This window comes from Sander vitreus, chromosome 7, assembly GCF_031162955.1.
Source record: "Sander vitreus isolate 19-12246 chromosome 7, sanVit1, whole genome shotgun sequence".
Classification (NCBI taxonomy): Eukaryota; Metazoa; Chordata; class Actinopteri; order Perciformes; family Percidae; genus Sander; species Sander vitreus.
In genome coordinates, this window is record NC_135861.1 from 8,396,865 (window position 1) to 8,411,775 (window position 14,911).

The 14,911-nt window shown below is 40.7% G+C and overlaps 1 protein-coding gene across 2 annotated transcripts in view; it reads left to right on the forward strand.

Moving 5' to 3' along the window:
- mtor (mechanistic target of rapamycin kinase) overlaps positions 1-14,911 on the forward strand; it is a 93,639-nt gene that overhangs the window by 16,654 nt on the left and 62,074 nt on the right. For both annotated transcript variants that reach the window (XM_078254432.1, XM_078254431.1), the window contains exons 19-28: positions 1,050-1,300; positions 1,432-1,518; positions 3,292-3,459; positions 7,032-7,144; positions 7,488-7,650; positions 8,124-8,216; positions 8,580-8,726; positions 9,294-9,436; positions 10,004-10,166; positions 11,419-11,564. In XM_078254432.1, coding sequence (XP_078110558.1) covers positions 1,050-1,300; positions 1,432-1,518; positions 3,292-3,459; positions 7,032-7,144; positions 7,488-7,650; positions 8,124-8,216; positions 8,580-8,726; positions 9,294-9,436; positions 10,004-10,166; positions 11,419-11,564 — 1,474 coding nt within the window. The remainder of the gene's footprint in view (positions 1-1,049; positions 1,301-1,431; positions 1,519-3,291; positions 3,460-7,031; positions 7,145-7,487; positions 7,651-8,123; positions 8,217-8,579; positions 8,727-9,293; positions 9,437-10,003; positions 10,167-11,418; positions 11,565-14,911) is intronic.

Below are 14,911 nucleotides of genomic sequence, written 5' to 3' on the forward strand. Positions count from 1 at the left end.
TCGTTTCTTTTTAAGAAATACATAAAATTGTGCTCTCTAATTCTGGCCACGACTGCCGAAACCCTCATGTGGCTCTTTAGATTCTCCTGTACTTGATGGTTTCTCAAGTGGCTTCTTACAGATGGCAACATGAATATCCTAAATTTGAAGGAAAAAGTGTGAAAACCAGAACCAGTGTCAACCAGAAATGGCACAGTTTGAAAGAAAAGCAAGGAGCAGCATTGTTGTCACATGATCCAGGAAGGCTTGTTTGAGTATATATCCATGTGTAAAGGTTTATCAGACACCCACATGCTCCACAGCTTTTTAAAATGTGTACTATGGGACAGGATTTTTACAACACTGTCATCTTATCTTCCGTTTTGACAATTGCGAGGCCATCAGAAGTATTCATCTTCATATTTTAACAATCAGGAATGTAAGCTTGCAATGATGTTGCATTGTGTTGTGCCAATAGGGGACCCAGCTTCTACGTTTTAGCTGGATGTCCTGCGATCCTTTGCCGAAGCCCTCTGCGTCAGGTTCCCCACTGTGCTCTGTGCAGCGTTCTTATTTAATTAAAGGGATACTTTGCCGATTTTAATCCATCTTTGTGTGGGCAGTGTGTTAACATGAACAGTGTTTTGCTTCCCTCCGTGGCGCCAGTGCACAGAGCTCGGAGCAGCCGAGGTCTGCCGAGATCCACTGGATGACGCGAAATGTGTTGTTTCCGACCTCCGCTGCGGCCACGAAGGGAAGATGCACACGTTCATCTGCACACACTGCCCTGACACAGAGCTGGAAAATCAGCAAAATATCTCTTGTGTTTGAGATGCCATATATCACTGTTGATATACTCAAACTTACACACCGGAGAATTTTTGTCAGACTAATGGTCTCAGAGTGTCACCACGGCATAGCCTTCTTTAAAAAAACAAAAACAAAAAAACTACTTCTGGTTCTTTGCACACCATACAGCCATCTCTTTCTCAAGAATGTGAGTGTTGTATGATTCATTTGTAGCAAACATTTAGTTAAAACCTTTTCACCAATTTTCCTCTTCCTTACAGCGGACTATAGTACTAGTGAGATGCTAGTGAACATGGGCAACCTGCCCTTGGATGAGTTTTACCCTGCCGTGGCAATCGTCACTTTGATGCGCATCCTGAGAGACCCTTCACTCTCCAACCACCATACTATGGTAGTCCAGGCCGTCACCTTCATCTTTAAGTCTCTGGGCCTCAAGTGTGTCCAGTTCCTGCCCCAGGTCATGCCCACTTTCCTCAATGTCATCCGGGTCTGCGATGCCAGTATCCGAGAGGTAGGAAGCACTACAGAATAAGAGGAAAGAGGCTGTCTGGTTGATTTATCTGTTTACCTCTGGTGGTCAGTTATTCTCAAAGCAAGTCTCTTACTCTTTTTTTTCCTTTCTGTGCTCTTTTTGTTCTCCAGTTCCTCTTCCAGCAGATGGGAATGGTGGTGTGCTTTGTGAAGATCCACATCCGCCCTTACATGGACGACATCTTCACCCTCATCAGAGTGAGTAACTGTGTCAACAACCCCCCCCCCCCCTTTATTTTCCTGTGAGTCAGGCAAACAGCTGTAAACTCTTAATTGCACTCAGTTGTGCTCGCCACTTCCCTTATTAGGAGTAATGTGTTCAGGGCCCCTGGATGAAGTCTGGCCCCATGTAAGATAAAAATCACAAAGTGCTTCACAACAAAATGTAATAGAATACAACAAATTAAAGTACAAGAACATTTAAATACAAATAGAAAACATAACAACCAACCATAAAAAACCCTTGACTAACTAAAAGCCTGCTTGAATAGCAGAGTCTTCAATTGCTTTTTAAAAGATTCGACAGAATTCATGTCACACAGCAGTTCACATCATGTGTGGTGTGGTACTTAATAGCGAGATTAAAGACGCTGCGGGACAGGGAGAGTGAGAAAAAGTTATTTGGGTAATATTCTTTTTACTCTCCCTTTATGCAGTTAAAATTACACTTTCTAACAGGTCGGCTCCTGTTTTCCAATTCAGAGAAATCTGGTGAGGACTCATCCTTATCACATGATGTGGAACAACTGCTAAAGCCATAGCCCTTGCACTTGCACAAACACACTTGTCTAGCACATAATCATAGCAAGGCACAAAATATCATATGACTGTCCTTGTATCGGAATCTTGGTAAGCCTGTTACCAGCACTTTTGCAATGGCGGTAACTCCTCCTGAAGAAAGTAATTGAGAGAACTGGACCACTGAGTCCCTCTGAGTTAATAAATGGTGAGTGAAACAAAGAATCTATTCATTTTTGCTCCAGCTCAGCTCCTGCATCCAGATGAGGGGGCTGGAATAGCCATTCAGGATGTACACTCACTTGCTCTCTAGTCAGCTGCCACAGGCAGGGAAAGCAGGAAGTTGGGGGCTGCTTGAGACCTCTGGTCACTGACAAAACACCTCTGCCAGATCTCACAGCTGAACCCCATTGACTGACTGACGTATTGCGTGACTTCAACTCCTCCACCGTAACTCCAATTGCCATTATCTCTAATGTACACAGTGGCTGTGCTGAGATTTTCCAAAACGGTGTCACAAGCCACACATACGTGATGTCAGTCCCAGTTGACAGGAAATTGTCTCCATTCCTCGCCATGTAGTATTAGGACGCTCCTTCTCTGCCTCTGGCACGTGAAAGCTTTGTATTTCCAGAGGGAAATCTGTCCAAACGTCCATCTAACACTCAGCTCATTGATGGAAACACATTTTGACCCAATTCTTCAGACCCACAAAACATTATAGGAGAGCAAGGTGGATGAGGTAGTGCTTTCTACTTAGTGCTTTGGATGTACCCTCTGAATATTAAAATTTTATATTCAGAAATTGGCCTTGCAGGAATTGAGATCACTCTTACTTAGGACAAACGTATAACTTATGACAACAGTCACATCTGTCTGTTAGTTTAGGGATTATTAGTTTTGCGCATTTTTTAGCTCACACTGTACATTTGAGGATAGTTTTGGCCATGGGTTTCTCTCCATAGTGTGACTTGCTAATATTATTTAATTGTTGTTGTTTAGTAAGGTAGTAAACTCATCAGGTAAGAGAGAATAATTATAATCTGAAATTCTGTAGTAGACATTTGCTTGATAGTATAACAATCCCTTTTAGAGCTGTATAGTAGCAGAATGTGTTCTGCTGGTGTGCTATATAAAGCAAGGACATTATTCCCTGAGTTCATCGATTTTTGAATAAATAATACATATGATGGTGTTCTAATTCATGCCAACATCGTATGCTCTGTCCTGTAGGAGTACTGGACACCAAACAACCCCATGCAGAACACCATCATCCTTCTGATCGAGCAGATTGTGGTGGCGCTGGGTGGAGAGTTCAAGCTCTACCTGCCTCAGCTTATCCCACACATGTTGCGTGTCTTCATGCACGATAACAGCACCGGGCGCAGTGTTACCATCAAGGTCAGTGCAATGTGGTGTAGTTCCAATGTCAAAATCACCAATGCTGCTGTGCGATTATAGGCCTACACCTGGCTAAAGTAGTGTATCTCAATATTTTTCATGAATTTAAAAGTACATGTGATAAAAGGGTACACCAACGGTACAACCACCAGAAGTCAATGAAAAGCTGCTGAATATAAGGTGCTGTCCCTCCTAATAATGCTAGATAACAACTCATGCTAATATATTATTATTATTGTATAAGGTTTCTTTAGCAGTAACACATATTAAACACATACAAGTAAAATATATTGTTTTTATTTATGATAAGATGAGAAAATAGAAATTACAGGTTGAGCCTTTAACTGGGACACATGGATGATTATCATGTCAAATTACAGATCAAATAAGAAATTCAAGGAGTTTTGTGAAATTCAGGCATTGCAGCAGTAACACTTACAGAATTAATCAGGTAAGAATACACATACAAATCTAATTGAAAAAATAAAAACAATAAAGATTTAACAAATTGAGATGTTACAGAAATCAATCCAGTAAGGCTGGAATTAAAATTGTGTTCACAGAGCCCTCAGCAGAGGCTTAGCAAAAAATGAATAGCTTGGAAACAGGTTAATGCGACCATGAATGCTTATGCAGCAATATGAGCAATAGCTGATATAAAAAAGAAATTGAGTCATTCGAAAATACGTGCAATAAAAACCAGCTGCTGTGGCCCAGTGCATAGGCAGTATCATCATCCAGTGCGTGTACTTTTCAATGATGCACTCCCTGCATATTGCATCATGTTCCAAGTCCTCGAGCAATGCATCATTTTCCATTTGTACAGTCATTTGTTGCCTTTAACATAATTTAACTGGTGGTCTCAGTTCAAAGAGTATGTCTAACTCTCACTTTCAAACTGGCATGGATGACAGTTATTCAGTCCTACCTAGATACCTAGATTTGGTAATGCTCTGAGAAAACCTATAGTAGCCTAAACATCTGTAATATAAATGCCTGAGACTGTCAGTTGTCAGCATGTTGCCATGCTTACTTTTTTACTGTTAGCAAATTTGGGGGATTATATCAGTTCCTACTCTACTGTATTTGGTGGATCATTTTTTAATATGCAGCTTTCCTTGTTGTCCACAAAGTGCTGTATGCAGTACAGAATTGATACATTCCACACTAGAACAGGTAAATAACCTGATGAATCACAGTCAGATGAAGGTAAGAAAGGTATATATGGAATGATCTGAATCCTTTGTACCATTTAATAATCTGATCCAACTAATCAATCATCCTGCCATTCTATCAACAACAAAAATTACTGACTTGAGATTTAAAGCTACCCTGGGGAGTTTTTGACCACTAGCAGCACTTTGGAGCAATATTTTTTATAAGCGCGTCCCCGTACGAGCACAAGTGCGCAAGCTTCATGATACACATTCCTGATGACAGTGTAACGTTATGCCACTAATCAGCAGTTTGTGGCAGTAATGCGCCAAGAAAGGTAGCAATGCACGGAGGGGCAGTTTCATCACTCTGACATCTCTTCACAACAACATAGTGCATGGCTATAGGTCCTGTGTGTGTATTCCGGGCCTATGTGTGTGTAACAACGGAAATAAAATAGAATTTTCCGAAGAGAGATTAATAAAGTTTTTTTTTCTTCTTTTCGACAAAATGTGTGTTTGATTAAACACAACGTAACAAATTTGTGGACTGCTGTTGTTAGCATGCTAGCTCCAGCAGTTTATTTTTACAACCTGACCCGCACTATTTCCTGTTCCCCTTGCTTTTTGCCACGCAAATACATTTCGTCAGGCGGATTTTGGCGTGACTGTGCCGTAAGAATTCTCCAAGCAAGACAAACCCTGTGCAAGAGAAAGATGTATAGGAAAGAGGTAGGCGGGAATAGGTAGCTGTAATAGAGAGTAAAGTAAACTGTTAAAGTCTAGTGCCCATAAGAGTTGACTGCTCAGTGCACTTTGACTCTACTCTGATTAATAAAGAAAAAGTTTTGTGTCTGGTGGAGGAAGTGCAATAACTAATTTGAAAAGATCATATGTCAGATTTGAGTTGTCATTTGAGTAGATTTTTTTTTTTTGCTAGCACTGCCGAGAGGAGTGTGTGTTTTTAAAAGCAACCCCATCACTCCACACTATTTCAGAAGGCACAGGAGCTCAGTCCACAGTTGACTTATTGGGGTGCTGTTTTCTGTTTGCGGTTTCCATCGATATCCATCAAGACCATTCAGGTCTAAGCCATTCACTTACAATGCAGCAGTTCAAAGAGCATATACCTGTAGCTAACACACTCTCCCGTTTCAGAAGCTGCTGCCAGTAGTGGTCTGGGTTTTCCCTCGAACCTTAAATCATGGTTTGGGCACAGACCACAAAGACAGAATCATAAGAAGCACGGTCATCAAGTGCTGTTTTGTCTCTAAGTCTGCAGTATTAGATAACCCAGCAGCCCACAGTCTGGATAGTCCATAACTCAGGCCTGGTCTGGAGCCTAATGTTTAGCACAGGATGGGGGTCACGAAGTGGGGGAACTGGGAATCGGGTTACCCTCTAGTCCAAAAGAGAAGAAAAGAAAAACATACTCCCATCAGGAGCTGTTCAGCCACCACCACCCCCCAGCACACACACGCATACTTGTAGACATCCACCTTGGCTTCCTGCTGTCTCGCCGTGCACAATTTAGATATGGGGGTGGAGGTGCGATGCCATGAAGTGGTCATGGTGTGTGTGTTGGGGGCTGGGGTGGGTTTGTTCACTGCAGCATACGTCATCCTTTAAGACCACCATCTATCCATGCACACTCCTCACACACGCTCCACACAACATGACGTGACTATGAGACGAAACTACAGAAGCCTTTCTCAAAAAAATAACCCCACAGCTAATGTTATATACTTTATTTAAGATGTGTTGACAATTAGCTGGCTGGATAGAGGCGACACTCATAACATCCATTGAGCCCTGCAACACTGATCCCTTTTATGAATTTAGAACTGTATAGTCAGACATGAATTCAGACATGAATCGTAATCTTTCTCTCATAGCTTCTTAAAGGTGGTTCTCATAATTTTCTATTTGTTTTATGTGACCATATGTGTTTGTTTATTTGTTATTTCTGTTCTCAATTTTTTTTTTGCATTTTTCCCAAAGAAAAGCTTAAATGTGCTCTAAAGATATCCAGTGGGATTCAAACCACGGACATTAAAATGACATAGTATACATCTCATAGGATAGTTCAGTGTACGACACGCCCCACATGGTTTCTGTGTGGAGTTTTTGTACTTGAAATATGCTATATTTGTAGCTCTATTCCACAGGATTATATGTTATGGTCCGTGGTGTGTAAATGACGTACATTAATAAGATATTCGCTCATTCATTCACTCATAGGAATGCAAACTTTTCCTGGAAGGCTAGCATGTGTGCCAGCACCTTCCTGAAATAAAACACCATCCGTTTTTTTTGGGGGATTCCTGAAAAAGGCCATTTAGCCATAACAAGCTCATTAAAATCAGCTGCTCATGTTAAGTGTATGCAGGACCGAGCAGTGTGTGCTCTCCTTTGCAGATGCTCAACGCCATCCAGCTGTTTGGTGCCAACCTAGATGACTACCTGCACTTGCTGCTGCCGCCCATTGTCAAACTGTTTGATGCCTCCGATGTGCCCCTGCAGGCCCGCAAGTCAGTACTCCACACGGCTGTCCCTGTGCTCATGTAGTCGTAGTTTTGAATCTAGCTCAAATCCATTCTCACTGGATCTCACACAACAGTGATTTTATTTATGTAACTTTGTGGTATTATCTCCTAAATCGATTTTGATTGTATATACACATCATTCTTTTACTATACTAGACCTATGATACCAAAAAGAAGAACAGGGTTCCACTGGTAGTATTCTTTACAGCATACCATTTTTATGTGCACTTTTGAGTCCTTTGGAGCAGGCCATGTCTCTCTGTCCTGCTAATGTTTAAGTGAAGCTGAGCGTTTTGTGTTTATCGTTTTTTTCCTCTGTTTGGCTCAGGGTTGCCTTGGAGACATTGGACCGGCTGACAGAGTCCCTGGACTTCACAGACTATGCTTCACGCATTATCCACCCGATTGTCCGGACACTTGACAGCACGCCTGAGCTTCGCTCCACCTCTATGGACACCCTGTCCTCGCTAGTCTTCCAGTTGGGAAAAAAGGTAGCTATAGCTGTCCCCAGGGCTCCCTTTAGATGTAGCTATTATTCAAAAGACTACTTCCAGCCTTCCTACTGCTGGCTTTACATGAACAGCATTTCGGTAACCATCCACCCCCCACAGTCTTTATTACTTCCTGCCAGACATCTGATGTCATTGACCATTTGGTGGTGGGGGGTGGTGTTTATGAGAGTGGATGAGGTCACATTCACCCCTCCCTTTCCTCCCAAGTTTTCCCCTCCTTATACTTGATCCCTCCTATCATTTGGGGCTTAACCTCAGAACCACCAGCCCACATACAGCCTCGTCTGGCAACAAATATGCAGGGGAAGCTTTTGATCTGATACTCATTGTGGTTAGAGACAAGTGCAGGATACTCAGTTATTTGGCTTCTGGTGTGGGGAAAAAGGTAGCCATGCAAAACCACATGAAGCACACATACACCCTTTTATTTACCCTTTTCCCCTTATTTTCAGTACCAGATCTTCATCCCCATGGTGAACAAAGTGATGCTGAAGCATAGGATCAACCACCAGCGTTATGACATACTCATATGTCGCATTGTTAAGGTAAGTCCCCACAATTTATCCAGGTGTTCTCAAAAACATATTAATGCAATTGATACTATGCACATTTCCAACATGTCTCCTGAATTCATTGTTCTTTGCCTCTTGCCCAGTCAGGCCCAAACATTATAACCCTTCATGACACAAAGTAACTGCACATGATCAAGCAATAAATTACATAATCACAAATAAAAAAAATTTTTTTTATGTACAGTGCATCGTAAGCAAGTCGTTACATGCTCTGTTTATCAACAGTTATCCCTCAGGAAGGCAATGCACTTCTACATTCTTAATGCATGTTTTGAGGCCTGACTCAAGTGTGTTTGTGTGTGTGTTTGTGTTTGTGTGTGTGTGTGTGTATTATAGGGCTATACTCTGGCTGAGGAGGAAGAGGACCCTCTAATCTTCCAACATCGCCATCTTCGTGGTAACCAGGGTGATGCTCTGGTCAGCGGTCCTGTAGAGGCGGGGCCTATGAAGAAGCTTCATGTCAGCACTACTGCACTTCAGAAGGTCAGAAGGGATAATTGACATTTTACTTTAAAAACGGGTTTTTGAGTTATACTTCCAATAGTGAAAAGTAGCACACACAAGTCCAGTGTTGGTTTCACTGGCATGGTTGTTGACTGCACCTATTGTGATTGTACACAGTAAACAGCCCATAGTTTACTTGTAGTGATGACATAAGGACCAGCAGACCGGTAATGAATTGAAGATTAAACCTAAACAAATGAGCTGAGAAACACACTGAAGACAGATGCTTATATTCAGGGCACACAGGGTCACTGAATATGAAAATGATGTGAATCATATGCTATGGCTCATGGTTGAATACCCATGAGAGATTGACACGCAGACTGATGCGTTGCACAGCGTTCTCCATCACCATCATCAAAGCACCAAATGAGGCAATATTTTGGAAGAACGCAAATGTGATGACCAGTAGCAAAAGATTTATGTGCGCATCTCAGCCAGATCATCCCACACACATTACCTGTGACACTCAGATCTGGTGAAACTGTGTTGCTCCCACCTAGTTCCCAGTGACGTCTGAGATGGATGATTTCTTTCTCTTCACAGGCTTGGGGTGCTGCCAGAAAGGTGTCCAAAGATGATTGGCTGGAGTGGCTGAGGCGCTTAAGTGTTGTGCTACTCAAGGAGTCGTCCTCCCCAGCTCTGCGATCATGCTGGTCACTAGCACAAACCTACATCCCTCTCGCCAGGTACACCACTTCTTTCGGGTCTACCTTTTCTAGCTCACTTTCTCCCTCCTCTATAAGGAATAGATGGAGGAGAAAGTTGCTTTTTTTCTTGTCATAGTTCTCAGTGTTCTACATCCATTATAACCACTACAAACATTCACATAATCGCCATATTAATGTAGAGACATAGAATGATAGAGCAAAGAATTTAAAGCTCTGTCTGTGTTAGTGGACAGCCACTGTTGAGCAAAGCAATGAAACTGATTTTGTAGATCCACTCATCCATGCAGGGCTTCTCAGATACCAGCATTAGCTTCTATAGTTTCCAGATATGACTGAATGTGTGTAATTGTGAAGCAGATTGTTACTGGAAAATACTATAAATGCGCTGTGATCAAAGCTATAAAACAACATTGGACCTGGCTATACAGTGCTCCTTTTTACAAGCTATAGAATAATGTAGCTTCTTATGGATTTGCTGGACCCCAAAATTCAGTTAAAGCCTGCTTTTGCAAAATATCATAAATGTAATGTCACACATTGTGGTTATTTGTTTTAATGTGTAAATGCTGTGTCTGTGGTCCACAGGGACCTGTTCAACGCAGCCTTCCTGTCTTGTTGGTCTGAGCTGAGTGAGGACCAGCAGGATGAGCTCATCCGCAGCATTGAATTAGCTCTCACCTCCCAGGACATCGCCGAGGTCACACAGACTCTGCTCAACCTGGCAGAGTTCATGGAGCACAGTGACAAGGTTAGCATTGAACTGCAGCAGCTACATTAAACTACAGGATCACTGTAATACAATTTACACTGAAGGATTGCTCATGTCATGTTTTTATTTATTGCGAGTCTGTTTTAGTAGAATTTTCTAAATTAAAAGTTGGATATTAGGTAGTGCATTTTGAAGGGGTGATAAATAAAGCTTTTCCTGCCTCATGGAATTTAATCCCAAACCACCCATCATAAAGGATTAGATGTTCTTCATTACTACCTATGACTCAACTATAACTTGTCCATTTTTGAGCTTTTTATATACAAACTGTCCAGCCCCTTTGTGGAACAAAAAGAACATACCATTTGGATTTCCATGACAATATATGCACAACATGATGTTGAAATAACATTTGAAATCAGGCTGTACTTTCATGGGTCTCCAGCTGGCAATGCAGCAGCATTCAAATCTCATTTGTTTTAATCTTGTCTTTGTGGAAACAACGATGACGGTTTACTTGGCTCTGTTAAGTTTATGCCTTTCTACGTCATCAACGTATCTTTACACTAAGTTGTGCATGAAAATATTCAGTGTTTTAAATGTATGTATCTGCTCAAAAATTCAAATGGTGAACCAGATGCAAAACAGAGTTCATGACCGTAAATAACAGAACCTACATATAGGTGCTAAGTAAATGTATCAATGCAAAAACAAGAGAAACCACCCTAGTCTCCTCATTTGCCCACATTATACTTCTCAACAGTAACATTAATAGTCACAATAAGAGAGCGGATCAGAAAACATTGCTATCATTGCAACATGGCTGCTATCATTGTGATAAAAATCAGAACAGGAACTGTTCTGAAGGAGATAACATTTAAAACTACAGCAATACTTTTTCCACCGGTATTGCAAGACTACTAAAACGTTAACAGAGAAAGCCTTTCTGGATGGCACTTTCCCCCTGTTGAACTGTTTGACCACACATGTTTAGCTAATTAGTGATGGTACTGTTACGTTGAGGGCAGAGACCGTCATGGGTCATAATAAAGCATTTCAGCAGGGGCTTCTTGCTGTGAGGCTGCAGTAGAAACACATATATGAAGTGTTGTATTCTGGGTCGGTGGAAAGAAGGGCATAAGATGTTTTCTGTAGGCTACCAGACACCCCTTTTTACAGTAACTCAGTTGCTACACCAAACAACCTTATTTCAGTCTTTCACTGTAATTGCGTTATAGTGTACATTAAATATTACAATTACAAATTGGTTATTTTTTGTTTCCTTTTGCAGGGCCCTCTGCCCCTCAGAGATGATAATGGCATCGTGCTGCTTGGCGAGAGAGCTGCCAAATGTCGCGCCTACGCCAAGGCTTTGCACTACAAAGAGCTGGAGTTTCAGAAAGGTCCTTCTCCTCTCATCCTGGAGGCTCTTATCAGGTAGGTGGTCTGAAAACCTCAGAAGCAAACTTTTAGTATGAGGGAAAAAAACATGTCCTTTATAAACTGTGAGAAGTTGAACTTAGTCTTTCTTCATTACAGTATTTGACTGAAAACAGTAACACAATTTTCCTTTACATGAACAGGGAAAATTAGAAATAACTGTATTTAATAGTACACCTAACTTATTGTATGATTTTTTTATTTGTTTATTTATAGTGGTAGAGTCAAATGAATATGTAGCTTCTTTCAAAGCTGTATGTAGCTTTTAACTTTGAATAAATATTTAACTTTAAAGGTAATTATTAACTTTGAGATCATAACATAATTCAGTGTTTATAATTTAGAGGTCTCCTCCTGTTAGTGTAGATTCATCCTTGTCACAAAAACTAGGTTTGACAGGTGCCTCTGTGATAAAGAGTTATTGCATTAGAAGTTATTGCTTAAAGACCAACATTAAACTATTCTCTCAAAGTCAATTTTTATTTTAATAAATAACAAAAATTTATACTACACATAATCCTCCCATAAGCCTTTGATATCTTCTGTCATCTTTTCCATCCTCTTTCTCATTCTTCTTTATTTCTATGCCTTTGGCATGGCATGGAGAAATCTGTTTTCCAGGCATCTAATTGGACGCTTGCCTCCTTTTCATCTATGAGTGTCTGGACTTGTGTTTCTCAGGGGCCTGTTTTCAATTTCTCAGGAGCCTTGATGATGATGAATGATGGGAGCCAGCACTCTGGTGGTTTCAATATCCCCATCTGGTTCTCACCTCTCCAGGATTTCCCATAAAAGATCTAGAGACTGGTGTGCAAAAAGAACCACGTAAACCTGGCTTTACTGAGTTGTTGCTGTATTAAAAAAATAATAATAATAATAATATCTGATGCTCACTTTTTAAAGATGAGGAGGCATTCTCACTGCTACTTTAGTACCAGATGAGTCATGGTGTTTGTAGATGAGTTTGCGACAATTTCAGGAACTGTATCTTTCTTAGGCTACCTCAGAGATGCATTCAAATGCAAATAATGCATTTAAAGCTTTAAAAGCTTCGTTCTGCCATAGCATCCATACACTTCCTATGGTTATCAGATTAATAAGTTAAGTCGTACTAAATATTGATCTATGATTGCCTTAAAACATTTGATGTTAAACTGTCTTAGACCGTATGAAAAGATATGTCACAGATCATAGCCTGGAGAATGCTCTTATATGGAACTTCAGTTGAAATTTAGGGTATTCAATCTGAATTGGTGACATTCTCATAATAGTACATATTTTCTAACTGTTGTAACTGTTCTGAATGATGTGTGAGGGATTTTAAGAAAATCAACATATTTAGTCTGTGGTTCGACTATATTCTCAGGCACCATAGTTTTGGAAAGAGCCAAGAAATTGGTCACATTTTCCCTATTTTTTACCAACAACAGAGGAACATTGTTAATTGAGCATGCGGCCTATGGTGTTGATGGTACATCATGCAGTGTCATTAAATTGACTTGGATTGGCCATTTGTTTCTGTTTTTATTAAATTTAGTTGAATTTGACACTCTGGTAGAAGGAATATACATTTTCTTTCTTTTTAAGATTATTTTTTGGGCTTTTCCGCCTTTCATTTTTTGACAGGACAGCTAGGTGAGAAAGGGGGGAGAGAGGGGGAAGACATGCAGGAAATTTGTCACAGGTCGGATTCGAACCCTGGACCTCTGCATCGAGGCACAAACCTCTCAGCACATGCGCCTGCTCTACCACTGAGGCAACCCGGCCATGAAGGAATTTTAAATTAAGTTTAGTACAGTGTGTGCATGTTCAGATGTATAGAAGGCTGCAAAATCTAATCTTATGCTAGCCATCCAGAGTGGCTTTTGTGCATTATTTTACTCAACTGCTCAAATGTACTTAATGTATGAGTGGAAAGGGGTGGACACAATAACAGGAACATTTGTACAAGGTAATGCAGTCCAGTAGCCACACAATGTACTACCTTTGTGAACCTTAAGATGTTCTACTTTTGTTATTACTGCGACAGGTGTTTAGATTACACCTGTCTGATGAAGAGAACACTTCATACACCTTTATAAGTATAGTTGTGTGTGTGTGTGTGTGTGTGTGTGTATATAAGTGTAAATAGCAGAAGAACAATATAATGCAATCCATATAGTTATAGTTATATAGTTTCTATGATTCTTTGGGTTTAACATCTGCTGAAAGAGGAGCCCAGAGGTCACATTCACCCTTACACAATATATTTATTACGGGTCCAGCTATCGATTATTTTAGTAATCGAGTATTCTACCGATTATTACATTAATCGAGTAATCGGATAAGAAATACTTTTGCTTTATAGTAAATAGCAATAGTAAATATACAAAAGAAAGGTTTCATTTTTAGAAAAAGCAACAATTGTATTCCTTAAATTGTAAGCAATGGGCGCATGGGCCACCCAGCCCCTAAAATAGATGGCTAGGCGTACATTTTTGGTGGCCCAAATGTAAATCTTTTTTGCCCCCCTTCCCCTTCATGCCTCTGGGTCTTTACACTGCATATACAAAAAAGCTGTCACTAAGCCCAGGTTAATGTGACACGGTACAAAGTTAACAGCAGGGCTATTTAACTATACTGTTCAGGAGGACACATTTTCCGAAGGCTGATCTGAGTGAAGTTTAGAAAGAATGAAGACTGAATGAATGAAGACAGCATGGTCCGATGACGTCATTCACGTGCATATTAAGTAGCCATGTGCAGGAGGCGCTGGTAAAGAAAGAGGGGGCTGCTTTGTCTCCGCCAGCAGTTTACCAACAGCTTTCGTTTTAGCTTGTTTTCAAAAGATTTGCTATTTGCAGAGTAGCATGCTGTAGTTGTGTAAAATGCTGGACCAGAGACTGCGAGCAGATGTTAATGTTACCTTGTGTAACTTGTCCGCTCAGTGACACACTGTACAGAGTTTTCGTTTTTTTTGTAGCTTAAAATGATCCCAAACTTTCTGTTGTTTTCTCCACTTGTCTCTTCTCTTAGCCCCTCACTATTTTCGCTCACTTCCTTCATTTTGTAATCCCGCCGTCAGTCTCCAGCAGCGTCAACCCGTTGTGCGACAGTATTAATCATCTGTGCGGAAACATAGCGGTATACAACGCTAGTTACGTTGTTTGAACGAAGCTTCAAGGCATAGACTTTTGCATCAATGATGTTCAGTAATCAAATTATTCGAGTTACTTGAAGAATCGTTTCAGCCCTAATATTTATCGAAAAATAACTTTTGGCAGCCCTATTCACTAAAGTTGAACTCTTCAGAAAACGTACAAAAAAAACCCTGTAAATTACTTTTGTAGCAGTTGGGTTTCCTA